Below are 27251 nucleotides of genomic sequence, written 5' to 3' on the forward strand. Positions count from 1 at the left end.
GGACTTTACCTGGTGGCCATGACTTTTCAAATATCATGGAGAGTGGCTTGGCAACTACATTAGCCAATTCCCTCAGGACTCTGGTATGCAACTCGTCAGGTCCCATAGACTTAATATGTTCAGGTTCCTCATGTGGTCACAGACCTGATTTTCTCCTACAGTAGAAGGGACTTTGCTTCCCCAGGCCCTGTCTTGCAGTTCATCCACTTGAGAGGTGTGGGAAGAGAGATTGACAGTGAAGACTGAGGCAAAAAAATTGTTGAGTATCTCAGCCTTCTCCTTGTCTGTTGTTACCAGTGTTCCAGTTTTGCTTATCGTGGCAGGGGACGCTTTCTTTGACCTTCCTTTTCTGGCTGACATACCTGTAAAGGCCCTTTTTATTTTTCTTTGCATCCCTTTCTAAGTTCAGCTCCAGCCATGCCTTGGCTTCCCTGTCACTATCCCTACACAACCAGGCAGTGTCCCTATACTCTTCCCAGGATACGTCTCCCTGCTTCCACTGCCTGTGTCTTTCCTTCTTGTCCTTTAGTTTGGCCAGCAGGTCTCGACTCAGCCATGTCAGTCTCTTGATTTCCATTGCTGATTTCTTATACCTGGGGATCAAGATCTCTTGCACTGTATGGAAAACATCCTTAAAGATCTGCCAGATCTGTTCTGCTCCCTTGTACTTGAAGGCAGTTTCCCAGGGAGTCCTATTCCTTGTACAACTGAAAGTTTGCTTTCCTAAAATTCAGGGTCCTGACTTTACTCTTTGCCTGACCCAGAGAAGAAGTATTCAGAGCTGCTGGGATACCCGATAAAACTACTTTGCTTTGTACATCTTGAGTTCATAGTGAAAAATGAGGCAAATCCCAGGAGTGCTATTCAGGAAACCTGGTGTTTTCATATTTTAATGAAACTGCTGTTGGCACAGACAGATGAAGGATAGGTAGATTTGTCAAACCCTCGGGCTGCTGTGGCCACTGGCACCATTTTATCACAGTCATCAAGACATAGAGGGGGATGGCAGGAGCCTCAGGTTTATGTCAATTCCTGCAAATTAACACCCATCAAACTAAGCTGTTTTATAACAAAGACAGTGATCCTTTTAAAGGAAGGAGAGGGCCCTTCAGCAAGAAGAGGGAAGATCACAGTTGTGGTTGCCTGCTAGGGACTCATTTAAAAGCCAGTAGATGGGCAGTCATATCTCCTCCACTGAACCCTGCATTGCATGCTTGCACCAGTGCTGTGGGCTGTCACAGTGAGGAAACAGTTTGTAGTCGCTCCCCACCTTCTTCTGCGTCAAGTGACACTTGGCCCCCAGCCCCAGCTGCTGATTTTGGTTGGAATCAGTCATTGTCCCAGGACAGGAAATTTGGAACAAAGAGACCCAGTCCCACCCGAGGCTTTAATCAGTGTATGGAGACACAGGTCAGAGCCATTCTTCACACATTGCTGTTCAGTATTCAGCATTGTTTTCCATCAGAGTTCAGAGCTGTTGGTTTAGAAACAGGATCCCAGGAGGCTCTGGTTTAAGGATGCTCATGTTCTTGCTGTGTATTCTCAGCAGGAGGGTTTTGATCTTAATTTGTGTCTGTGACAGTCATGTCACCCATGTTGTGCCCATTTGTATTCAAGTGTTTGGTCCCAGTGATGTGGTTTTTCTGTTGTTGTTGTTGTTCTTTCTGATTAATTATTTTTTCGTTCTTCATTGAATATTTTGTTCAGGTTGCCTGCTCCCTCCATACCCTCCCGCAGAAAAACTGGCATTTTATGGTGTTTGCTTTGCATTGGTTTATTGCTTGAGGAAAATTTTCACATTATGTCATCATCCTTTTTTTTTTTTTTTCTGGTTGTTATTTAGAAGTGGCACAAATGTGTTTAAACTACAGACAATTAATATGAAGGGTGAATCCTATATGAGGAGGCATATGGAAGGTGCAAAGAAAACTTAGATAAATGCCAGTGGGAAAAGCTGAGGAAACTAAAGAATAGTCTGGAAATCAAGAGGATAAAAAAATTACTGCAATTTCCTATAGAATTTTGCATTAGTGTTTATGAACAAGATGAAAAGGCACAGACTCTTTTATTCCATTTCCATTAGATATGTTAAAAAGTAATAGTTTTGCAAATGAAGCATCAGTGTTGATCTGATCTTACAGTGATAACACTGGGTGGGTTCAGGTCTGGAAGATGGCTGCAGTCATGCAGCATCCTCCTGAGCTAAATGTCCCTCAGCGTGGTTTATCTTTGAGAACAAATAGTGGCCTTTGTGAATAACTATTCCAGACTTAGCTAGTTCACTTGGCACTGCTCCATGTGACCTTAGCAGCCCAGGTCTCCACAAGTTCAGGGACCCCTGGACCATACTTCCCTGTATGGTGCCCATATGCCCTTGGGTCAGTGGGACTGTCAGAGTTGCTGGGTGTAAGAGGCAGAGGAAACATGAGGATGAGGCATGAGCTTGACATGCCAAAAAAGACACGTTATATGTAAGCCTTCAGTGACATTTTTAGCAGTGCTCTGTAAACTCAACATTTAAATATAAGCATATATGTGTGAGAGTGCCAATTATTACGAATTACCTGCTTTGCTGAAATTTTCCACACTCTGTATCAACCTCAGGCTAGATAATTTTGGGAAAAAATAATAAACATATGGCAACAAGACAAGAACATTCAGATGAATAAGGTATACACTTACATGGATAATATATGCCCACACTAAAGATACACACAGATAATCACTAGTGTTTAATTCAAACAATTTAGGAAGATTTCACTGTCTCAGATGGAAATTACCACTCCTTAGCCGAGGCACAGAGTCTGGAAGCATGCACATACCTTGTCCTGAAGTACTAGGCAAAACAGGTCCACTCACACCGGCTCTTGTTCTAGCTAGAGGAGTGGCAGTTTCTTAAACCTCTCTAACTTTGTTTCCTGCAATTGTGTGATGGTGAACTAAAGGGCTTGGCTTGTTGCAGTGTGGATATTGCATATTACAGACATTGCAAATAATAGTGCTAAAGTAGAACAAACCATTATGTGTCTGATTCTGGCAAAAACCTGATAGGAGTCTTCATCATTCATGTTCATTGGTATAATTATTACACTATAGTTAGAGGATGTGAGGCATTTAAAACCAGAGCTCCATACAGACCTGAGGATAGTCTTTGCCCAGCTACATTAGTGGAGGCTCTTTGCTGACATCTGTCTGAACCAGGTAAGTATCTTGTCCAGAAGGTGGAAGCTGAGGTCACTCCAAGCCAAGAGTGCCACTGTGCCCCTGGGGGGGCTGGATGGAGACCTGGGAGGAAATTCTAACCCCGTTGAAGTCAGCTGGAGTTTTGCCATTGACTTCGATGGAGCCAACGTTCCTCTTCTGATGCAGACATTTCACAATAACCTCCTCTGTTGAACTTTCAACACGTGCATGTTATTTTCATTACAAATAAACAAAATCTTTCTAAGATGGAGACCTTTATAATATACAGTATGCCAAAAGATCACATTAAAAGTTCATCACAGTGCACGTGGTAAAATACTAATAATCCATCCTTGAAGTCTCTGGGAAAATTTCTGACATGAACAAATCCCCTTTAGGTAGTTTCGCCTGAATGTACAGCAATCACATGTACAGCTAAGGGTTTATTATTTTTGCAGAATGCACATGCATTCTGAATTTGCCGTGCTCAGCTCAGAAACAGAGACAAGACATTCATCTGTGTGCTTGGCTTTGGGAAAAGACGTCTCTGTGTGTCCGGACACGGGCCCTGGTATAGCACAGACAGGAAATCTGCCAGACTGCCTCGGCGGGAGGCTGCCTCCAACACGTGCAGCAAGGAACAAGAAATGTCTTAATGATTAATCACTGTCAACCTTTGTTCTCGTTAAAGACTTGATTGTCGGACAAGGCTCGTAATGAGGCACTGTTCCTGGGTCTGTTGCTATGTGATTGTGCAAGTGCTGAATCTGAGCCTCGGACCCTGCAAGATGCAGCTCCCACTTTCCCCAGGTTTAAGGAGTTGCGGTGGGAATGTTATAAGAGTGCCTGCTAGTGGCTATAGGGCTGCGCAGCCTTCCAGAAAGAGATTATGACAAGGCTACAAATAAATCATTAATGGCTGAAAATCAGTTCACAAGGATCTCAGGAGTGAGCAACTTCCTTGTTGGTGCTGAAAAGGCAAAGTGCTATAAAAGGTTTCTATTAAGAACTGCACAAATAACTATCTGTCAAAGTCTATTGCTTATGGTTTCTCACCAATAGTGGGGACTGGCTCCTTTGAGGTATTTGATCACCCATTTTTACCTAGGAAATTGTGCACAGTGTTCTTTTTCATTCTTTTTATGTATAAACTTTGCAACACTGTGTAGCAGGAGAATTACCTATTTCTGAAAATAGTTCTGGGGTCCACCTAAATTTCAGTGTGTCCAAAAAACAGGCCCTTTAAAAAGCCTGGCCTCCCTGGCTCTCCCCGTGAGAACTGCAGCAGATGAGTGTGCTGAAATACCCACCCTCTGCATGTTGAGTATCTGCCTCATCTCTTGATATCCAAACATACGGCTCCAACGTGTGACTCACACCCGTGAGGCTGCAGAAATCAGGTGTGTGCTCCTTACTGTCATGATCATTTCCAGCTTTGTAATATCTGAAGGGATTTGTCTGCATTTCCTCTTTGAGCTCTGTCGCTTGGTTGTTGGAGGAGTGACACAGCATTTGCTTCTTTTCCCTGGTTGGATGAAGGCACAAGATTTCTGGCAGACAGCCTGAACTTGTGAAATTGCAAATGCTAGTGTCCGTGATTCCTTGTGTATGTGCCTTGGAAACAGGGTTGGCCCTGAAATTTTTGTCCTGAGAGCTCAGATGTTCACAGAAAAAAACACAGAAGATGGTCCCCTGTGGCTGAGCCAACTTCTTATAAACACTCCACAAAAAGGGAAATATTTTGCACTCTTCACGCAGCTATATCTCTGGATATTAGACACTGCAAAACCAGGTCTTGGGATCTTGCAATATTCAAGTTTTCCAAATGCTGTTCATACATATGAAAGTGGTCTTGCTGGAATGCGTAGAAGTGCTCTCTGGCAGGATATTAGGAGATATTCAACCTAAAACAGTATCTTCTGCATGATTAACTTGAGAGGCTTTTAGGTCACTCTATACAACATCCTTAGAAAGTGATACACTAGTGCCTGGCAGATCAAGGGGTATTCACACTCACTCTTCCAGGCATTCTTACTCAAGTGTGACTAGAAGCACCTAAAATGAGGCGTGTAAGGGAATGTTCCTATCATCTTCTAACAGTTTCTAAATTAGACATTTAGACCCTAATCATACAGCCCCCTCCCTCTGTATAGTAGAAGGCAGAGCTCCAGCAGGCAGTTTAGAGAGAATCTGATCTAAGTTTTTAGTTAGAGACCTAAACTTAGAGGAGACTCAGTTTTATGCTGTATGTTCCAGATATGAAAAAAGGTTGAGTGAATTTGAGGTGCTGAGGAAGATGCTGTTTTCCACACTCATTGGGCTGAACAAGCAATAAGGCAAGGGAGAACTGGGTTGGTTGTATTTCTGCCCAGACTGTGTTATTTCCAGCCCTGATACGTAGATCAGATCCTCAGCTGTTGCATATCAGTGTAACCTCAGGAACTACTGGGGGCTCTCACAGTGTATGTTGGCACAGAAAGGAGTCCTCTATGCTCCAGTCAAGAGTAGGAGTTATTCCTAAAAATAAGAAAACTCTTTAACTTTTTCACTATAGCTAAAAGAGTTTTTACCCAACAGGCACTCTGCCACGTTCCTGCTGTAGCTTTGTTTTCTTGTCTGAGGCGAGAACACAAGCAGGCAGTGCTTGGAGTTCAGATGTCCATAGAAACCCCAGCATTTGGCAGAAAGGGGTGTTTCTGCTTGCATTAGATGCAGCAGATGTGGCTCAGAAGGAGCCTGGTGGGTCTTAGGACCAGCCTTCAGCAGAGCACCCTGTGCTTGGCTTCCTAAAGTTGCATGAGTGAGATCAGCTCTTCTCAGTTATCTTAGTCCTGCCCTGTGCTTGGCCCTGGGGGCTGCTGGAGAACCTCAGTTTCTGGCTGTGGAAAGGAACAGGCCAGCTGAGGTGGTGGAGGTTCACACCAGGCGGTCATGGGCAGTCTGGGCTTTGCCACCAGCCTTGCACCACCTTGAAACAGTGTTGCAGGACTTCATTGAGCCATTCCTTGGAGTCCTTCTCTTCCTCCCGCTCTTCCTCCTGATCCTTCTCCTCCAAGTGCTCAGTGTCAAAGGTGGTTTGCAGCAAAAGCATGATGCCCTTAAGAAGCTCACGGGTCAGGACAGCCGGTGGTTGCTGAAGAAATCCACAGAGGTAGCCCATGATGCCAATTAACACAACTGAATCAAACTGCCTATGAGTGGGAACATCATGCATAGGTTTGGTTACCTATATGAACAGAACTTTTGCACAGCTCTTCTCCTGAAAGCAGCTTTTGGTAAGGCAGGCATCTATTGCTGAGCAGGCTTCTGTGACTGGATCTGAAGCCTTTTCCTTTTTTCTTTTAATTCTGTTTCTTTAAGCCAGAACTAAGGCAAAAGGAGGGCAAAAATCAATGCTGTCATTCCTGACCTGACACTGGGCACAGAATGAGCTGCCCCATAGAGGAACAGAAAGGTGGAAAAATTCACCCCCTCCTTTTGAGGGAAAATCTGCAAGAAGCAAATCTGTGACACAGATGCCAATGTGCCTGGCTGGGAAGCGAACAGCCTCAGAGGGCATTGTGGTTTAGTAAAAAATTGACCATTGTTTCCCTTCTGTCCTACCAAAATTATTTATCAATTCAAGGCATTTCCAGGAGAAAGAAGCAAAAGGTTTGCACATCCTTTTCCAGCCAAGTGTCCCTATACTGCTTGTGAATTAGGAATGCAGAGGCACAAGCTTGCAAAAGGCTTTCAGGCCCTCCTGACAGGCTTTGGAGAGAAAGGAAGAGGAGAGGAAGGGGGAAAGGTGCACTTTGTCCCGGTGGCACAGGGTCTTGCCAGCTCTCTGCTTTGCAGAAACCCCTCGCTCCAGCTGCACATTGCTGTTACTGCTCAATATAAAAGCGGTGATCAGGAATTCCCCTTCTTTCCCTGGTAAATGCAGTAACGTCTTGAGTTTCTTTTGGAAATGGCCCCAAAAAGGGAAACAGAGTTGATATCCATCCAGACCCAAACTCACTGGTGGGGTCTGAAGGAAAAGAGGAAGGGGAAGGGGAAGGGGAAGGGGAAGGGGAAGGGGAAGGGGAAGGGGAAGGGGAAGGGGAAGGGAGGAGAGGAGAGGAGAGGAGAGGAGAGGAGAGGAGAGGAGAGGAGAGGAGAGGAGAGGAGAGGAGAGGAGAGGAGAGGAGACAATGAGGAAAAAAGAAATGTCTATTTCAGAAAGTCTATGTGTTAGAAGCCAAAACCTCCATTCATTTGTATGAACACAAGTCAGCTGCAGCAGGGATAGTGAAAGGCAAATGCATTCTTAAATGTTTTGATTTACTGCTATTTTAATTTATTATTTGAGCATAATATTCTTTGTGATGCTTATGAACAATACCCCAGTTGTGCTACCAGGTCTGAGGAGCTTTCACTGATTCTGCCTCTCTTTCTGCTTCTCAGAGGTTTTATATCTCACTGTAACATCAGAGAACAGGGTGCAACACACCTGCCTTGCACCTAGAGCATCACTGTGCTGGATGGTGATGGGGTGATGGGTGAGCAGATGGGGTTTTGTGGTGCTTGTGGTGTGGGCAGCTTAGCCCTTGGCTGCTGCCCCTGCCCCAGCTGGCACCAGGCACAGCCCTGCAAGGGCTGCAAGGATGTGGCATGCATGAGCAGTGCCAGCAAGTGGAGCAGGAGTTTGGGGGTGAACCCAGGCAGACAGTTGTACCTGTCAGAGGTATGATGCTTCCATCCTGTCCCTGACACCCAGCTGGCTGCAGGGATGTGCTCCTGGTCACGTCACCTCCTGGCAAAGTGGAAAGAAGGTTACCTTCCCCATGCAGGGAAACAACATGGTGTCATGATGCAGGCAAGCAGGCTCTCCAGCTGGAGGGATGCTGGGCTGCCCCTGGGCTTGGCAGAGGTGCCCCTGCTGCTTGGCAGAGGTGCCCGTGGGCAAGGGGACATGCATGTCCCACTCCGGTCTTCCTTTGGTCAGGAGTTTCTAAAGTTAAAGTGCATGAATCGCAGGCTTGGGAACTCAGGAATGAAGTTCAAAAGGCCACCGACAGCTTTAGATGTATGGAGTTGTAGTAAAGCTGCTGCAGGAAAGCTAGACTTAGAGCAGAATTAAACAGTTCAAGGAAAGCAGGGTATCTCCAACCCAAATCTGCCCATCCTTGTCAGGGATGTTGGAAAGCATCCTTTGTCCAAGCACAGGGGCAGAGCCCTCATCCCTGGCAGCAGTGTAAGCTTTCTGCCTTCTGATTTTCAGCTATGCAAGCACAGAGTGAGAGTAAGGCTTGATACCACCAGTTCACAAAGGGTCAAACTGCTGCGCAGCTAATCCGCTGATTTATTAGGAAACTGTTCTTCCTCCTCCCATCACATCACTGCTGATCAGCAGGCAGGAGAAGTAACACATCATAGATTCATAGACTCACACGGACATTTCATGAACAGCAGAGAAAGGACCAAATGCAAAAAAAAACCCAAACTGGCTCCAAGTTGATGATTTATACTGTTTTCTTAGAGCCTGTTTGCCAAGCAGCTGGTGTTTTGTGCCAATTGCTATTACAGAGGAGCTCTCTTTGATAGGTATCGTGAATGGACACTGCACAGTTTATCTTAAAACAAAATCCCTCCCCACAGCTTATATGGGCTGGCAGGGAATGAGGGAGAGAAAAAGTTGGGCTTTGTTTTGGTTTTTTTTACGCAGGACTATGAAAGCACATTTGGGGGAGCCTGCATTATCTGTGCAAAAACACAACAGATGAATTCTATTAATGGATGTAACATGTGGCTGGGTTCAAGCTAGAGTTGTCATTTGAATATAGAAGTCAAAGCCAATTTATTGTAACATATTTTTCTTTTCAAAATATTTTAAGAAAGACAAAAAAGTTTGCACAACAACTTGGCAAGAAGGTCTGTTGAGAGGAGGTATTTTCTATCTTGCAGCTAACATAAGGACTGAAAAATGTGGCAGTGCTGAGCAATCCTGGATTCCTTCTAGAACTGAAAGAAAGCGTGTGGGATATAATTGTGTAAGAGCCCAATAAATTTTGAAGGGTGGGTTTGTAACACAGCCTTGGGGGCTGCAGGTGGCTCCAGAAGAAAGTCATGGTTTTTATATCAGTAACAGTCATCAAATACTTTATCTAGCTAGCTACGCACTCATGTGGCTCCATCTAAAAGCCACAGAATTATTTTAAAATAGAAATACCCATAACAGTCATTGTGTTTCTTCCATGCCAGATGGTGGAAAGATAAGTTGGATTAGTTTGTAGTGTGTGTATGTGTGTGTTATTCTGTGTGGGGCAGGGTGCAGAAGCTTTCCTGGAGTTTGCAGACGGATGACCATCAATGCTTTTCAGGGCATGGGTAGGCAATGCCTGGCCAGCCCTTGTTTCACTGTTGGTCGGTCTGTATTTCCCTGAATGCCGTGGGAGGCAATGGCCATGGAGCAGAGCTTTACCTAGGTAGTAGACCAGACTCGGGCACTACACCTTTGGTATCAAGAGAACCACTGCGTAGCGGAGAGCATCAGGCTCCAGGTGTGGATTCCTGTGTTGCAGGGCAAAAGTGCTGCTGCATATTAGGTTATACAGAATTATGTGGTTAGGTTCCTGTGGTGAATTGCAACAAAGTGGAGTCAGAGAACTGATGTTTCTCATGACTGTTGTGGCATCTCCAGTATATCCTATTTGCTTTGTAACTGGGTGGCTAAGGAATATCTGACTATCAAGTGATACAACATCGGCTGAGTATTTTTGTGTGTGGACTGAGAAAGCTACTTCCTACATTTGGTAAAACCCCAAGTACCAAACACTGGTGGAGCAAGTAGACAGAAGACATATTGCTGTCAAGGAAAACCATGGCTTAAAGAAAATGAGCAGGATATTGATATCCCATGCTCATTCTCATCCTGTGTGTGCATGGTCTGAGTCCCCAGGTACCTTCCCCATTGCCTTATGAGATGACTTTTTGCGATCCCTTCCTCATGAAGCTGCACACAGGGAAGAGGAAACGGATCTAGATCCCTATTGCAAAGATCAGGGGAGCCCCTAAAGCACTCTTTGGAGTCCTGTCCAATTACACATTTGTTTTACCAAGGAAGTTGATGAAGTCTAAGCCTATTTAATCCTGCCACTAATGAGAGTCAATCAGGGATGAATTAAAGCATCTAAGCAATCAACAGTCTAAGTATATGCTTAATTTGAGGCGTATGAATATTGTCAGTGGTTTTATTTGCAAGATAAGCTAAGGTGCTTTCATTCACCCCACTGCAAAGTAACAACTTACTGCTTCTGTATTTTCTAAGAATAGATACCACTTCTAGCAATGAGTTTGTAACTTCTTGCTGCTGCTCACCACATGGTAGGAACCAGAAGATGCCTAGTTTGTTCCCTTGTGGTCAAACAAACTGCCATACGGCCCAGTGCAAGTTTCCCAAAAGATCCCCAGGACGGCTCTGTTACTTCTGTTAATGTTTCCCAAGCTCCTGGTACAACATTGAGGTTTTCCACTGGAACCACCTGGCACATTTTCAGAGTCTTCCATGAGCAATGAAGTTACTCAATCCCCTTCTTATTTTGTCAAAGCTTTTGTATCGGTCACTTGTCCTGAGAGCCTGTGGGCTGTGGCCTGTACTTGAGTTAATTGCATGAAAAGGATTATTTCCTTTTCCTGATGCTTGTTATTATTTTCATCCTTCACAAGACATTTCTTCTGTTTTAGGATCAACACTCTGTGGTAGGCCAGGGAGCTGGCCCCACTCCAAGCTCCAGTTCTTGCTCAAATCCAAACACTGGAAGTGGTTACATGAACTCATCCCAGCAATCAATGTTGAATCAGCAACTGATGGAAAAGAAACAGGCTCTGCAACGGCAAATGATGGAGCAAAAACAACTCCTTCTACAGCAGCAGATGTTGGCAGAAGCTGTAAGTTTTCTAATTCCTTATTTTACATAGAAAAGATTATCATAGAAACAATAGAAAAGAAAGCTAAGACAGGGGGAAGAAAGCCCCTAAAACTTAGAGGTCATTTTGGCGATGCCTAGACCTTCTAGAATGTGCCTCATATTTTTCAGCACTTTGCTAAGTCCTTTTGAAACCTTCTCCAGTTGATATGAAACAGCTCAAGTATTCAAGCTACTGTGGTTTCATTATGAGAACAGTCTAAGCATATGCTTAATTTGAGGCATATGAATATTGTCAGTGGTTTTCTTTGCAAGATAAGCTAAGGTGCATTGCTATGCTACTTTGACCACAGAGGAAAGATGACTTCCAGGCTCTGAAACCTAGGCAGCATGGTATAAAGTGCCTCTGTGTAAACAAGGATCAGGTACATCAGTTTTAGTGTTCAACACAAGTTTGTGTGCTTGGCTGGGATCATACACAAGTCCTCCTTTCTCTGTTCTTCTTTTTGCATTTACAGATATTTGTAGCCAGTTCTCTCTCTCTTGGTATCTCAGAGGCCAGTTGGGAGTTTCTGGTCATCTTATGAGGCATGGGGGATATTTGCCGTCTTGTTGGCAGTGATAAGTGCTAGAACTCACCAGTTTAGTTCCACTAAACTGGCGTTGCCATTGATATTGCATGAACTGAGTAAGCTGAAGGTGCTTCATGGACCACCACCCATGGCCAGTGCAACAGGGGAGAGTTCCAGCTGCCCAAAGCAGTAACACATGCCCTCTGAATCCTCTCATTCACCATTCCTTGGTAGCCCTTCTTGCCAGAGCATAGAGAATAGAGAAGTTCTAGAAGAGAACCTGAGCTTGTCATGTCCCTAAGGCAGGCAGAAAGCAATGTGGGTGCCCTGTGGCAACTAGGGAAGGGCTGCAGGGACCATGCTGGGGAAGGATGGAGGTGACACCACCATCTGCTTTGCTTCCCCCAGGCTGCAATGACAGCAGACACGAAGCCTGTGGCTTATTTACCTCAACCTGCATCTCAGCCTACAGGACAAACCCGTTCATGCTGGCCTGACATTTTGAATCCAAAACTTTCTTTTCTCTATGAAGAGGTAGACTTAGAAATACTGACAAATTTAGTGAATGCCATTCAGTAACTGAAGAACAACACAGAAGTGGAAAAACATGCATGTTTTGTGGGAATATTTTCAAAACAAAAATTATTCTGTTTTTTATAGAGAATATCTTTTTGTTTACAGATTTATTTCCATTCCAAAAATACAGTTGGAAAGCTTGAGTTTGAAATTTTGGATTTAATTTGTACTATAAGGGAAATATTTGTTGACTTTTTAATCTATACAGAAGAAAACTGAAGTTTCCAGTCAGCTCTACATGCGGCAGTTTTTTGTCAGAATTTTTAGCAGAACGAAAGGTTAATTGCTCAGATAGCTCTTCTTAAAAATAAATAAAATAGAAATTAAAATCACTTTACAGAATGTGTTTTTTTCATCAACTTGCCTTTGCTTTTGTATCATGTACATAGAAATACACACAAAGCCTGCCTACAGATTTTACAAGTATTGCAGGATTTCCTGGGTGTTAACTTGTCTTTCTTCTTCACAAGGGTTCAGGTCAAGCAGTATGTTAAAATAAGCCTTATAAATCTTAATCAGACCCTCACTCCCACAGTGCATTACAGAAATGCCTAAATACCGCAAGAAAGGCTCTTTTCCCAGTGTTTTAAAGTGCTCCTGGCAAAAGAAAAACCAGATTGTTCACAAGAAGGTCCATTTGCGTGCTCTTTTCAGGCAGAAGATCCCTAAATTACTCTGATGGACTTCCATCACCAGCCAGGGCCTGACTCTTTCACACTGATGAGCTGGTTTGCCATTCTGGCAGCTGAGCATGAAACCCACATGGGTTGCAGAGAAGGAGTGAAGCCTGCCAAGCAGCTGCCCAGTAAGCACAGCTCTGGGAGGCATGTGTGCACTGGCAGTGACCTACCAGTGACTGAGATGGTCAAACCCATGTTTTCCTACCATGGGGCCACATATCCAAAGGAGTCGTTGCTCATGGGTGGGCAGTAGCACTCTGGAGTCATCACACTGATGCTGATGAGAGATTTGGCATTGACTCCAGTGAATACTCTTTCCAGATCTTTACAAAGGCAGGGCAGTTACTTAGTCAGAATCTAGTTCAAGGACTTGGATTTCTATCTTCCCTTCACCAGAGATTCATCCCTGCAGGCCCAAAATAAAAAAATCTCCCTTACTAATTGGCTTTTTCTGCGGTCTTTTCCTGCTGTCCTTCCCCCAGTGCTTGCACTCCCAGTGTAAGAGGAAAGACAGCACCATGTACATGTACAGGGAGGCACAGGGCAATAGTGAGTGGCATGAAAACCAACCAGCCCATCATTGTCCTTGCTAAACCCCGGCCATGCCTCCTGCTAGCATCTCCAGTGAGGAGAGACATGAGGGAAGACAAATCAAGGGTTTTGCTGATTTCTGTGGGAGCCCCTCCAGTGTAGGAGGAAGGAGGGAGCAGGGAATGGGCATGGCTGTGGATCGGGGTGACAAGCTGAAATCCTCTTCGCCAGCTGTGCACACTGAGAGGGCTGCATGGGTGAAGTGGGCTGATGACCACTGACACAGTCAAGGAGCAGGTGTCAACCTTGCAGATCTAGACAGTCGTTGCTCGCCATCTGCACCCGAGCTGTGTGTTTGGGTTGGGCCTGGGTGTTACTCTGCCTCTGTGCTTTCTTTGAAAGCAAACCCAGATACACAGACACGGAGGGAGCCATGAGGAACCATCAGGCCCATCTGTCTGATAAACATGGTGAGCAGTGTGGATGTCAGAAGACAATTTGTACTGCAGTGCAGACATGTGTAATGTTCTCAGAGCCTGAGAACCTCTCAGTGGTTTTAAGGCCAGACTCAAACACAATAGAACCAGCAGAAAGGTTTCCATACAGACTTCAGTGGCTGATGGCACGGGTTCACAGATGCCTCTCCTGTGGGCCAGGCAGGTGAAAGAAACACTTCAGTTTTGTACATACTGAGAAAAGAAAGAGGTGGGCAAAACACTGAGATGGGAAAGCATAAAGAAAAGCAGATTAATATATTTCTGCTTTACTCCCCTAGGAGAAAATAACTCCACAAGATCAGCTGAACAGACACTTGACACGACCACCACCAGATTATAAAGACCAAAGAAGGAACGTGGTCAACATGCAACAAGCAAACCAATATCCTGGTAAGTGCCCATGAGCTAAATGAAACTGTTTCCTTCCTTCCAGCTGGAAGACCATCCAGAAGAGCCATGCATGCACTGATGACCAAGGCCTCATTTTCTGGGTATCCACTTATATCGCTGCAGAGGCAGTGGGTGGTGGCTGCTGCTCTCCTGGAATATTTACCTTACTGTCCCCCACCCACTGAGAAGTGCTGATGTATGATCTGGAGAACCAGCTGGTGGTTCATCCAGGCTGATGCTGCAACTCTCAGACATGGGGAAGGAGGAGCTAGTACCCTTCCCATTAGCACTGCCTGGGGCAGATGTGCACCCAGATACTTGATACAGAGGTGTCCTCTTGACTATGCAACCTCGCTCCATCCAGATGCTTCTCTCATGTACACAGTACATCTTGCTTCAGAGACAGATGAGAACCACCCCTCCCTTCAAATGATAGCTGAAGTGCAGCGTGAGGGCCCTCATACTGATTTTTAAGTACCTCACATGACAGCATCATGGGCAATCAGAGCTGCCATCTGAACTGTTGGTCTGTTTAATATGTCACGGTCATGGTCTCAGTGATGCTCTACAAGCAACATTTCAATAGATCAGTCAAACAGTAAGGCAAAAGCCCCTTCTTTCTGCCAGACCAGCCTAGGGTAGAAAATGCTAGTCCTTTGTTTCAGCCCTTATGCCCTCAGCTCTTGGAGATTCTAGTTTTGGGCACACAGGACTGCCTGTTTGGCTTTTCATGCTGTTCAACTGGCTGATTAGCTGGAGAGCAAAGACAGAGTAACAAAAAGATGCTGTGGGAAGAGGAGGTGTGGGGAAATGCAGCAGATGGGATCAAAGGATGTTCTTTATACTGCAATTTATCTGTACATTTAAGTATAAAAAGGATCCTTTTCCTTCTAGTTTGTATGCAACACAGAGGGGAAAAAAAAAAGATGTTTTTGTTCATTTTTCCGTATTTGTTGGCTCTGCAGATTGAGCCAGGGATCTCAGTCTTTCCTTCCTACCTGTTCTTTGTGGCAAAACTCTTTCAGCTTCTGTTATGATTTTAATGAGTTCCCAAGCGCAGCTTGCTCTCATGCTACCCCTCTGCGCAACCTGCTGGCCATGACACCAACAGCCCAGCTATGTGTGGAAGGAGAAGGCTGGTCTGCTCAGGCAACATTCATACACTCCTTTGCTTTGCTTACAAGTTCTAGCAGCAATAATTTTGCTTCAGCCTGGAAACTGCTGCTTTCCAATGGGCCTGAGTGTGTATGGTCTTCAGTAAATTTGCACGAGCATCACTGATGCCAGTGTAATAACCAATGCTGAGGGCAATGCCACAGGGCAAAGAGAGCCCTGCTTGCTGGCTTGGTACCTCCTGTGCTCGTAAAACAAATGCTTTGTCAACCCTGACAGTTTGCTGGGGAATCCTGTGATTTGGTGTGTTATTTAAAGGCTCATTCCTGGAATCAAATGATTAACTGAGATTCTTGGCTTTTACTTAAAACCAATCCATTTCTAGCCCAAGAGAGAAAATGGAAATGACTGCAGACACATCTGTGAAAGGCTCAAAAATAAGTAGATCACCATTGTTATGTGGCTCTTCGTGTTCTTAATCTGATGGACTCTTTGCCAACCTCGTGGTATTTGGAGTCCCATCTCCTGGGTTTGAAACATGTGGGATTGGCAGCACTTGTCCATTCAAATTTCAAGTCCCCACTGAGTGAGCCCAGGGAGGAGAGCAGCTTTTCGGGCGAGCCTGGGAGAAAGGGCTGTGCTGGGAGCTTGCAGCAGAGCTACCAGATGGAGCGATTAGGAAACTCTTGCATAAGGGAGTAACAGCAGGGAATCTGTTCCCTTTTTCTGGGAATAGCTTTGCTCAGGTCAGGGAAGAAGAGACAAAAAGTTAAATAAAATAACATAGGGGCTTGGAGACACTTGGTTAAGCATTTTATTCCTCTATGCTTTTCCCCATAGTGCCATGTCACAGCAAGAAACCCCCAAGAAAAGAGCAGGTGAATCAGGCAGTGAAGGCATTTCTCTGAACTGCTGTAGCCTGGGGTGCCCAGCTGCTGTACACAGCACTGCTGGAGAAGACATTTCTTCCCATCTGGAAGAAATCAGAATGGAAAATATTTGCGTTAAAAATAAAAGGATAAAAATAGCAATACAAAGAAAGAGGAAGCTTCTTCTTTTGCACAACAAGTACAACCCATGTCCCGACGACTTGTGCTCTTTAAAGAGCCTGGCATTTGCAGGAGCAGTGCAATGGTAGCCCTGAGGGCTGCTTAACAGCTGGCAGGGTCACCCCGGGAGGGGCTTCATCCAAGAGGCAAGTGAAGTGACTCCACAAACTTGTAGTTCAGCTGAAGGGAGAGAACTAGCTCTCCTCAGATGGCTGTTCCAGGTCTTTTGAAATGCAACCGACTTCTGTGCCATTCCTCCTCTTTAGTACTGACATAAGGAAGCAAAGAATCAGGGCCCCATCTCTATCATCCCTGCAAAAGGATGTTACAGTATTTCCAACAAGCAGCAAAAGCAAAGATGGGGTTAATCACGAGGCTGCCTGCAGAATACTGATCTTCTCCTCTTCATTTCCAGAGCTAAATTCAGTTAGGGGGCTTCCTGGGAGAACATGGAGGAGAATCTGATTGTTCCTGTGGGGGTAAAACCAAGTGGACTCCTCATAGTATCTCCTGTCCTAGGGGCTGCCCAGCTTGGGGACAGAATTTAGATGCTTAAGTTAGGACAACGTAATTGTTAGGACAATTATATTCTCTGTAGTCAAGTGTCTCCTGCTAAGAGCCGGTGTGGGGAGAAACTTCCCTTCCAGGATAAGGTGAGCTTCTTAATTTAGGTTTCTATTTTTATACTGATTTGGAACCAGCAATTCTGGTTGTGGAGTCACACCCAGTATTAATAATGATTTGGGAAGAGATTATTTCTAAGTACTTAAGGAAAAAAGGAATCCTTTGCATCCATTACTAAATGGAAATAGCACATATATAAAAATAATGCAGAAAAAGCAGAAATTTTTTTTTTTTTTTTCAGTTCCAGTCTGAGGGAACTGAACATTATGGTGAAATTCCAACAGGAACATTATATTAAACAGCTGTTCCTAAACATAGAATTTTAAAATATGTATGCAGATGATTTGTCTTCAAGAGTTTTAAAAGAGCTGGCTGAGAGGTTCTCCAAATTCTTAATGTCACTTTTTATTTGGTCTTGAAACTCCAAGGAATACTGCTAATACCATGACAAAAATTAAAAGAGTAAGTAGGTAATTGCAGCCCTAGTGACCTAATACAGAGCTCAGCAAAAATACTGGGGAGCTGATACAGCTTGAATAATAAAGAATTTAGGAATGGAATATAATTAATGTCAGGAAACATGGACTGATGTAAAAGAATCCTTTCAAGCTAGCATGGTATTTTTTTCAGTAAAACCACAACTTTGGTTGATAAAGGTAATAGTTGTTCAGGTAATGTCCTTTAAAGCATCTGACTTTGTGCTGCCTATTTTGGTTAAGAAACCAGAGTGACACAAAATTAACACAGCACGTAAGGAAATGGCTGGTAGGTCTCCAGATAATCACTGTGAACAGGCTGCGTGATTGCAACCAAAGGGACAAACACTCTCTGAGATGATGCTGAACAAGAAAAAAAGAGCTTACTGTATATCCATGTTGGAGACGTGCAAGAGCTATTACTGTGACCAGCTGTGATGTATATCCTTGAAATCAAATGCTGAGAGCTAAGTTTTGAAAAGACCAAAGACACTAATATGTAATAAGATTTGATGACGAAGCCAAAGTTAGTCAAATTCAGACTGGTTTTGTGGTATATATGAAGGATCAAACCAAAGCAGTTGTCCCATGTCCAACAATTCCTACTTGTTGCTACCTGTAAAATAGCAAACTTCCAGGGATCTATGTTCTTCCAGTCCTCCTCTCGGAGAGGCTCAGGGTATTCCCTAAATGTCTTTTCTCATACTTTGGAAGCCGCCCAAAGTGGTACAAGAATTTAGCTTCTACTGAGCCATGTGGCAAATATTTCCTCAGCTGACCCACACATTGTGTGAAGAAACATCTCCATCTCTTTGCCTTGAACCTGACTTCTCCTAGCTTCACTGGAAGCAACAGTAGCAAAAGGAATTAAGCTGTGGAGCCGCGGACTGTGCAGAGGGCATGTCTTCACAGTGCCATCTACACTGGCTGTGTTTAGAAAACATTTGGTCTTCTTCAGTCAATCATTCAGAGCCTTGCACTGCATAAGCAATCAGCTTGCATGGCATAAATGACTTACCATGACCTCAAAATAGAGACTATGTAGCTGCAAATCTGCCAAAGACGTGAGCTCGTGTCAAGGTTTGGAGGCTGAAGAGAAGAGAAACCTCTCTTCTTGTGATTCATTGGCAGATGTCAGGTACAGGAAAATCCTCCACTGGGCAGAATAAGCCACAAATGGTAGACTCATGCCAGTTCACAACTCCTAGTTTTCTGATGCACAAAGGGTGATGTTCATGTGCAGCAAACGCTTGCACATCAGGCATCATGTGTGGCTCCCTCATGGGCAAGCCAGCTTCTGCAGGGGCAGATGGCCGTAGCCCAACTGGGAATAGAGCTTAGAAGGGGGCACTTGGGTGGCAGTTGCCAGGCACAGCACCAAGCCATGTCCTCATGCCTGCTCAGCCACCGCGCAGGAGGATAAGCAAGTCACAGACTGAGCTGAGCCGCTCTCCTAGAGGGGGGTCTGCGTGCTGCAAATATGGGACACAGTCTTGGCTCCTGCTATCATCTGGGACAGGCATTTCCAGAAAGGATAGATACCACTGCTGTAGATTCCTAAGAAAGGTGGAAAAGGGGCCTGATGATGGTGCTATTGTCTCTAGAGGGAGCCAGGATGAGGCATGCCCTGTAAGGAAGAAAAGTTCTTGATCTCCTGTGCCTCTGCTCACATAAACAGGCTTTGTCCTGTCCAAAGTGTCTAGTGCTTCTGTAAAAAAGACAGGAAAGTCTTCTCTCCTGTCCAGTGGTTCTGTCTGTCCATCCCTGCTCCAATATTTCTCTTACAATGAGCACCAGTTCTGGTTTATCTGATTTCCTCTGAAGGAATGGAAAGACCACCAGTGGCTTCATATAGACCAAACCACCCTTTGGATGATAGGCATCTTTAAGGCCTTGGGCAAGTTCATGCATGTTCTCCTAAGAGCAAAGTATCTTCAAGAAATTCTGCTGCTAGAAAACTGGATTTTTAACCTGTTCATATTTGAATCACTGATGCACTCATATTTGTTTTAACGCTTTTGTTTTTTACTTTCCAGGTGGTTCACCAGCTGTGAGTATGAGCTCCAATAACATGTCTTTATCCAACCCAATTTCAACTCATAGCATCATGCCTCAGAGCTCCAGCCTCATGTCCACTGCCGCTGGGACCCGAATGCCTTCTGTTCCTGCTGCTCGGAGTATGGGCTGCTACGGGAACCTTCCTTGCAACCAACCAAGCGTATACAACGTGACTTCAGGAATGAACCAAATGCAGCCACACAGAAACCAAAATCAAGTCCTTCCCAGTCAGAGTAACCCCATGATGTCTCGACAGCAAACCATGACACAAGGAAACAACGTAGCGGCTTTTGGGACGGGGTCAGTGGTCAACTCACAGCAAGTAAGGCCAAGCTTGAACCATGGAGCCACAGGTATCCCTGCGCAAAGGCCAGCCAACGTGATGATCACGGCTACTGCCACTGCCCAGAATTGGGCCCCACAAGAAACCCCAGTGAAGCAGCAGGATGCACTGAAACCCACAGGGGTCCGTTTCCCCACTGGCACTCCATATCCTAACCAGGCTCTGCAACGCAACGTAGGCAACCAGCATTTTCCTCAGCGTGCATTGGCACCTCCTAATCAGTTAACAGCAGGAATCCAAATGAGGCCTCCTCTAAACCAAATGCACCAGACTCTAAATGGACAATCTGCTGGCTCACTACGAGGTCTCAGCATACGACCTAACCAGCTGAGAGGACAGACTGTGCCTACCTTGAATCAGCCGGGAACAAGTATGACACCTCCGTCATCTCTGCCATCAACCAGTTTCACATCTACCAACCAAAACTCTCGGGCTTACCAAGGAAGTGACCATGGTAATGACCTAGCGTTTGACTTTCTGAACCAGCAAGGTGATAGTATAGGACCTGCGCTCAACAGTGACTCAGACTTTATAGATTCATTACTGAAAACAGAACCTGGTAACGATGACTGGATGAAAGACATCAACCTTGATGAAATTTTGGGGAACCACTCATAAGTGACAGTACCAAGGGTGAACCAGATGAAGAAGCAGTGAGGACATTAGCTTTCTCTTTAGATGCCAACCCTGCTTTATTAATTTACACTCCAGTAACTTGGCTGTCCTTTAAAATACCATGTAGGGCAACTGCCCTGTTTGAAGAGTTGCTCTAGGAACAAAACTGAAGTCTCCCTTGATGAAATAATAACGTAAGTGATATTCATGCCTGCTACAAAGGAGTGAGAACACGTGAAGGGTCTGTTTCCCACACCGGTGCCCAGCACATCACAAACCCATCAGTTCTTTTCATGGGGGCTGTGTGGAAAAACATGCTTAGCTTTCCACACACACAAGTACCAGACAGTGGTATGGGTTGTGGAACATCATTTCTCTGAGTGCAAGTAAGAGCCCAAGCGGTCCAAAGCTCTTCAGTCATCGTGCTCATAGCCCTTAACTTCCTCGGGACTCCTCAACCCTGACAGCATCAGGCCCTGTGTAAATCTCATTGAGTTACAAAAACTGTTTACTTCTACACAGTACAAATTCACATTTGCTTTCCCGATGATTTTGGTTTAAACCTTCTATGTTTTGTAACACCCAAAAGGGTAAGTGGTCCCATCCGAGGGAAGAAGGAAACAAATCATCCAGTGCATTTCTCGGTGTGCTCTAGCGTTTGCTTTATCCCTTTCATCAGTGCTTGCAACAAGTATCAGAGGACACTACTGTCCTGCCAGCAGCACAATCACTTTGGGCATTGAGGGGAACATGAGATGAACTACACCAAAGCTCAGGATCCTCCCTTTGCCACCTTCTCCTAGACCAGGGACTCCAGTGACTTAATGGACAACTTAAGTGAGAAGGGTGGTCACAATTTCACCTTCAGCGACTGCTTTCACAGTCCATCTTAGAGGAGGGCAAATGCATGAAGTGGCTCAGTTAAGCCACTATCTTTATTTTCATCTTAACCCACGGCGAGTGTCACGTAGTTCAGCCCAGTCCTGTTCTATCAAATAGGTTTACCCCAGTAGAAATACCAGCATCTCTGTCTGGGGAGAGGCTACCATTTTGATTGCACAGCATTTTGGCTCCATCCTGCTTTCCCTTTGCCATATGTGGGGAGTTGAAAGAAGTCCAGAGATGGCCCAGGTCCCCACAGCCTTCGCTGGGCAGAGTACAAGAGGCTCTGCCCCTGAAACTAGCACACAGATCAGTTATAACGACGTGGGTTACTCACAGCAGGAGACTACACTCAGCCACATCTGTGCTTGCAAATGGAATAGTTTTGGGGAATATTTCTGGGCACTGGACTCAATCATCTGCTCTGGGTTTGGGGATGGCCCAGCTAACATTGCCCTGAGCAATTTCTGTGCATCACTAGGGAGTTAACCTGAGGCAAGGACCATTCCCATAGACAGTTTGCAGTCACCTTGCCTTGGAGGCTAGTAGAGCAGAGCAGGAAGGATACAAGTTGTTCCATACTGCTTGATCTCAGTGCCAGGGAGTAGGCCCGACTGTGTTAAATTTTCTCCTGTAGACTTGGTCAGTAAGGGCATCGGAAAGAGGTGCTATGTCACTGTAAAGCAGCTCCACAGTGAGTCAGACAGGAGGATTCATAGATGGGAACAGATCTTGCAGTTCAGATGAAAATGCTGTTCTTTAAAATGATATGATGTGACATGTTTCACAGCCTCCTCTGAATTAGCTAAAACTAGATGTGGCAAAGGAATACAATGTCTATGTTCACATGCCTCAGTGCCAAGAGGCATTGCTCTGCCCCGTGCAAGCACTTTATTCATCCTTGTTAGTGGCAGTGGGATGAGTAGACTACTTGACAATAGTCTCTGCACTTATCCAACCTATTTCTCAAGAAAGGCTTTAATAAGGCTTTTCCAGCCATTTCACCCTGTCATTCCACGGGGGCACAAATTTTTCATGATGTTTCAAGAAGCATCATCACAAAAACAAGCACCAGCGCCTCCAGGAAAGGTGTAATGTGGGCATTTAGGTAGATATGCCAGTTGAGGTGGGCTGGTCCATGTCGCTGTTTGTTCCCAGACATGTTTTTCATAAGAGGGATGAGAAAGTCTGATAAAGTATCCCTCTGCTGCCCCAGCTGGTGATCGTTGCACACCCTTGCATTGTGTAACGTGGTGGCTCAGAAACCTCCTTCTTCCCAGTTTTGGCTGGGGTGCATATGGTCCTTTTAATATGCCAGTACAATTTTTTCCATGTCTTCAAAGAGCTTTTCAGCCCAGGTCACTGGCACCCCACCTAAGTTTGGAGAGATACAGATGCGGTCTAACAAATGAGTCCCCTGTGAATTGTGCAAAACTAGACTGAAATAGTAGCTACGTAGTTTAAAGCGGAGGGAAGGTTGGCTTATCTGTCTCATAGGCAGGCACACACCCTGTCCGTGAGCAGGTCAGCAGTGACTGCTGAAGCTCTGCTAGGAACAGATGACTGCGAAACCACTAATGTTGAGGCTGAGTTAGTATCATCATGAGCAAAGGGCACTGAAGTCTGGTAACTTCAACTACCCTCACATGCCATTGAAAAAGCCACCACTGGTTTCTGTATTAAGACCAGATTGTTTTCAAGATCCTCAAATGATGTAAAAAAAGTTGTTCAGCTGAGCTTTTCCCAAGACTTAAGGATATCATCCAGTGGTGGATTCAGTGCTGAGCTTTGTCCTATTGGCCTCAGCTAGCCTGGAGTAGAGAAGACACTGGGCTGTGAGAGCCATCCCTGGGATCAAAATTTCATCCTAAGTAAATTTAACAAAGGTAGAGGCCATTTGCAGTCCTGTAAAGATATGCCTGATGCAATTGAAATGTGAGCTTGTGAAAGACTCTTGGAACCAAAACTTGAATCCAGTATCATTTCTTCAGAACACTTGTATCTGAACCGAGTTAGTGTCTTTTTTCTCTTTCTTTGCAATGGCTAAGTGCACTACCCTTATAGTCTATTTTTCATCATTGACCGGGCACTCTTCGCAGTATTGGGTTGTAAATATAAAGAATTATTTGTTTTGTAAACTTTTGTAAAAAAAACAAAAACAAAAAGTAATAATATTTTGGTAGGAATAATAAAAATCATATTATTTGGGTTATATTTATACATATGTGAAATAAATATACTATCAAAAAGTTGTATTTTATACAAAAAGTCAGCGGTTACCTTTTGTATTCTATATACAAAGTTTTGTATGATATGATTGTTTATTTTTATCTGCAGACTTCAACTTTGGATTTTGGGGAGGGCAGAACGGGATCGTGGTAAAATAGCTGGGTCTGACCCCAAGCTCACTGAAACCGATGGAGTCTTTCCATTGCCTTCACAGGGCTTTGAATCAAGCCTTTAAATCACCTTCAGATATGTTTGACATCTGAAGCTCTCTGGAAACCTCAACATGAAAACATTCCAGGTTTCAAATTTTTTCCCTGAAAAAGGCTTTTATTATTATTATTATTATTATTATTATTGTTATTATTATTATTGTAACTCTTGGGAAGCAGGTGGGACCTATGTAACTGTCATGTCCTTGTTGCATGTATGTCTGCTTTATATTTTCCCCATATTATAAACCAGTGTTTCTCTATACAGACTGAAGGGAAGAATTGCTGTACAGAAATGTTTGTGTTTATGCATTTTTACATGTGGCTGTATATACCTCCTAGTACTATGCAGTGACACTTATTTGACTCCATTTATTTTTCACCTAAACATGAATAGTATGTTTTTCAGTAGCTATCAAAACTCTGCCAAGTAAATCAATCAAAATTATCCCGAGTGTCTCTTTTCTTAATACGAATTTTATAATGAATGTCTGTTTAGTCAACTGCTTGTTCATCCGAGTAAATTAAAATTACAGGGATATTTTAGGAGGGAGTGAGAAAAATGTGCATCTGGGAGCTTCTGGGAGCTCAGTCTGCCTCTTTGCAAGAGAGCTGCAATGTTTTCCTATTGACTGAAGACATGGTTTTAGTACCAGCAAGGGTTAACAAATAACACGTGGTATTTTAGCTCCTGGTGAATGGGTTGGTGTAGGCTTGCAGCGCAGCAATTTGCTCTGGGATCCTGCTAAAGTTAAAGCATAGAGCTGGCTATCCCAAGAGCTAGGTACCCCGAGAGGGTCAACCAGGTCCCCAAGCCCATGCCCTGCCCTCGACCATACCCTGGAGATAATCTGCCCCTCTCTCCCTACTAGTAGAGACCTCTAACGAGATGCCAGAAATCAGGCAACAGGCTTCTCCTTCCCTCCCTGCCTGCCTCACATTACGCTTCATTTTAGCCTAAAGAAATTCCAGCATGTACTAGATCACATTGGGTTGTGGATTGTTTCATACAAATATTCAAACCACCAGGATGTTTTTAGCAGGCCAGCCCTGCAGAAGTGATGTCCAGATCCTTGAGAGGCTTTCCTCATTAGTTAGGTTCCATCTCCAAGTTGGTGGCTCTTTCCACCCCACGAGCTGAGCAGCAAGGGGTGGTGGAGGGGATATTTCAAAGGGACAAATGTCCGCACAGTGCTGCCTGTGCTCAAAGGCTGTGCTGTGCTATTTTCAGATGTAGAAAATGAAAAAGGACTCCCCACACCTTAACTGCTTCACTGCTGTTGGCAATGCTGAGGGAGCACCATGAAGTTCATCCTCCCTTTTAGTCCCCCTCTGCTCACCTGTCCCTAGGGGGTAAGCAGGGACACCCCTTCCTTGGCTGTCCCTTTCAACCCCAGCTCTGCTGACTGCTGCCCTCCCATTTTTTTGCCAGTGCTGCTTAGTCCCTCCACTATATATGACTCCCACCTGCAAACGGCTCCTGTGTCCTTCCCTGGCATCTGGGGGCTGCACAAGGAGGGATGTTGGCACACGCCCTGTTCCCCACCACCCTGGCTGTGCCTGTGTTCCCTGTCACAGCTGGAGATGCTTGAGGCGAGATGGTGCCCAAGAAGTGTGTGGCTCTCTCCTTGCTTCAGCATCTCTAGCACACATGGCAGCCAGTGCTTCCCTCGGACTTGAAGGTGGAAAATAGGGCACAGTCCCGCTCATCTGAGAGAACATCTGAAATAAATCAAGAAACTCATGCCCTAAAGGTTCCTTTTTGTCTATCCTGGCTGTAAAGGCAGAAGACAGGGCAGGTGGGATGGGGGAGGCTCAGGCAGGGTGGCGAATATGTATGCGAAGAATATGTATCAGTGAGCTGAAAAATAGCCAGGGACCCCTCTCAGGCCCTGGAGCGTGGTTCTCTGTGTCACCAGTCTGTGACAGTACCTGGTAGTGCTTGGGTGCAATGACACCCTCCCAAAGAGGTCCCACAACCAAGAGCCATTCCTACACTGGATGGAGGATAAGAGGAGTAAGAAGGTATAATAATATGGACACAGGTCACCCTGTGCCACATGGCCTCTGTGCCAGAAAATGTCCCCAGACCTGTCTTCTGTGCCCAGGGAGAGGTAGCCAGGGAGACCACACGGAGGGAGTGGGTGACATGGGTGGCAGTGGGTATTTTCCCTGCCTGGCCAGATGCAGCACAGCAGGAACTGCACCAGATCTGGGCGAGGGCTGACCTTTCCCACCGCATCCGAATCACTTGGCAGGAAGCGCTACCAGCTCAGACGGGCAGCACAGCCAAGAGCACTGCTCCCTCTCACAGCACCACCGCGGTCTGGCAGCTGCGGGAACCAGGGATGACATTGAAAGGATCCTGCTGCAACAAAAGCTTAGACCATGGTAAAAGATTACATCACTCTGATTTTTAAATTAGGCATTCTGAGTCACGTAGACCACTTTGACGGAGTCCCTTTAATAGGGTTCCAAATCATATCCCATGTATCCCTTTAAAGAAAATATAAAATGTATTTCATTTTTACTTCTAGTTCACAAAATGGTTACAAACTAGCTCAGCCACACTTTACTGTCTTACTGGAGGACTCCAGATGAAATGCCAATCCAAAAAAAAAACCAAAAAAACCAAACCCACCAAAACCAAACTAGCATTTTCCAATCTTGCATTTTCCTTATAAGGAACTTCTATAAAAGAGTTGAAGCTTAAATGATTGTTTTCTCTGTAATGATTCAGGCTCCTCTGTGCTGAAGAGCAAGCACCCAGCAAGCTACTGTGTTGATGTCTGTGTTGCCGCTGCCTGGGTATCCAGGTTAGGTGAGCTGCTTAGTTGTCCTCAGGACATGCATCGGCAGAGCCGGCCGTGTCTCCTGGAGCAGCAGGGTTAAAGCCCCACCGGCTGCGCTGGCATGCGCCTGGCATGTGGCTCACTCCCCAGACAGTCTGTCGTGCATTCCTGTGCATGGCTTGAGACCACAAAGATGTTCTATCTGTGATGTTTCACCCTGGCTGACTGGTCTGCCTTGTTCTACAAGACACAGTTGCTCTGTCTTATCTTTCATGCCCAGGAACATTGGGGAAATCCTGTGGTGCTGTTAAGTGTTTAGGTGAAATACTAAGTATAGGTGCGTCCATGCAGCTCGTGCAATTTAACACATCTGATGGCAAAAGCTATCCCTCAACATTGATTTGACATGAAGGAAAGGTTCCTGCCATTGTGAAGGTCAAAGAACATCGTGTAAGGGCAGAGTTTGCCACTGATACCGTTATGTTGGAGTGACATGGTGAAAATAAAACCAGGGAATATATTCAAAATGCCGTTTGTGCTGACCTG

The 27251-nt window shown here is 45.0% G+C and overlaps 1 protein-coding gene across 1 annotated transcript in view; it reads left to right on the forward strand.

The window, feature by feature from the left end:
• Nucleotides 1-24333, forward strand: part of MAML2 (mastermind like transcriptional coactivator 2) — a 219689-nt gene extending 195356 nt beyond the window's left edge. The window contains exons 3-5 of the mRNA XM_074916835.1: nucleotides 10888-11091; nucleotides 14204-14315; nucleotides 19614-24333. Of these exons, the coding sequence (XP_074772936.1) occupies nucleotides 10888-11091; nucleotides 14204-14315; nucleotides 19614-20596 (1299 nt within the window). The 3' untranslated portion in view covers nucleotides 20597-24333. The remainder of the gene's footprint in view (nucleotides 1-10887; nucleotides 11092-14203; nucleotides 14316-19613) is intronic.
• The last annotated feature ends 2918 nt before the right edge of the window (nucleotides 24334-27251 follow it).

The sequence above is a fragment of the Athene noctua genome, chromosome 1, assembly GCF_965140245.1.
Source record: "Athene noctua chromosome 1, bAthNoc1.hap1.1, whole genome shotgun sequence".
NCBI lineage: Eukaryota > Metazoa > Chordata > Aves > Strigiformes > Strigidae > Athene > Athene noctua.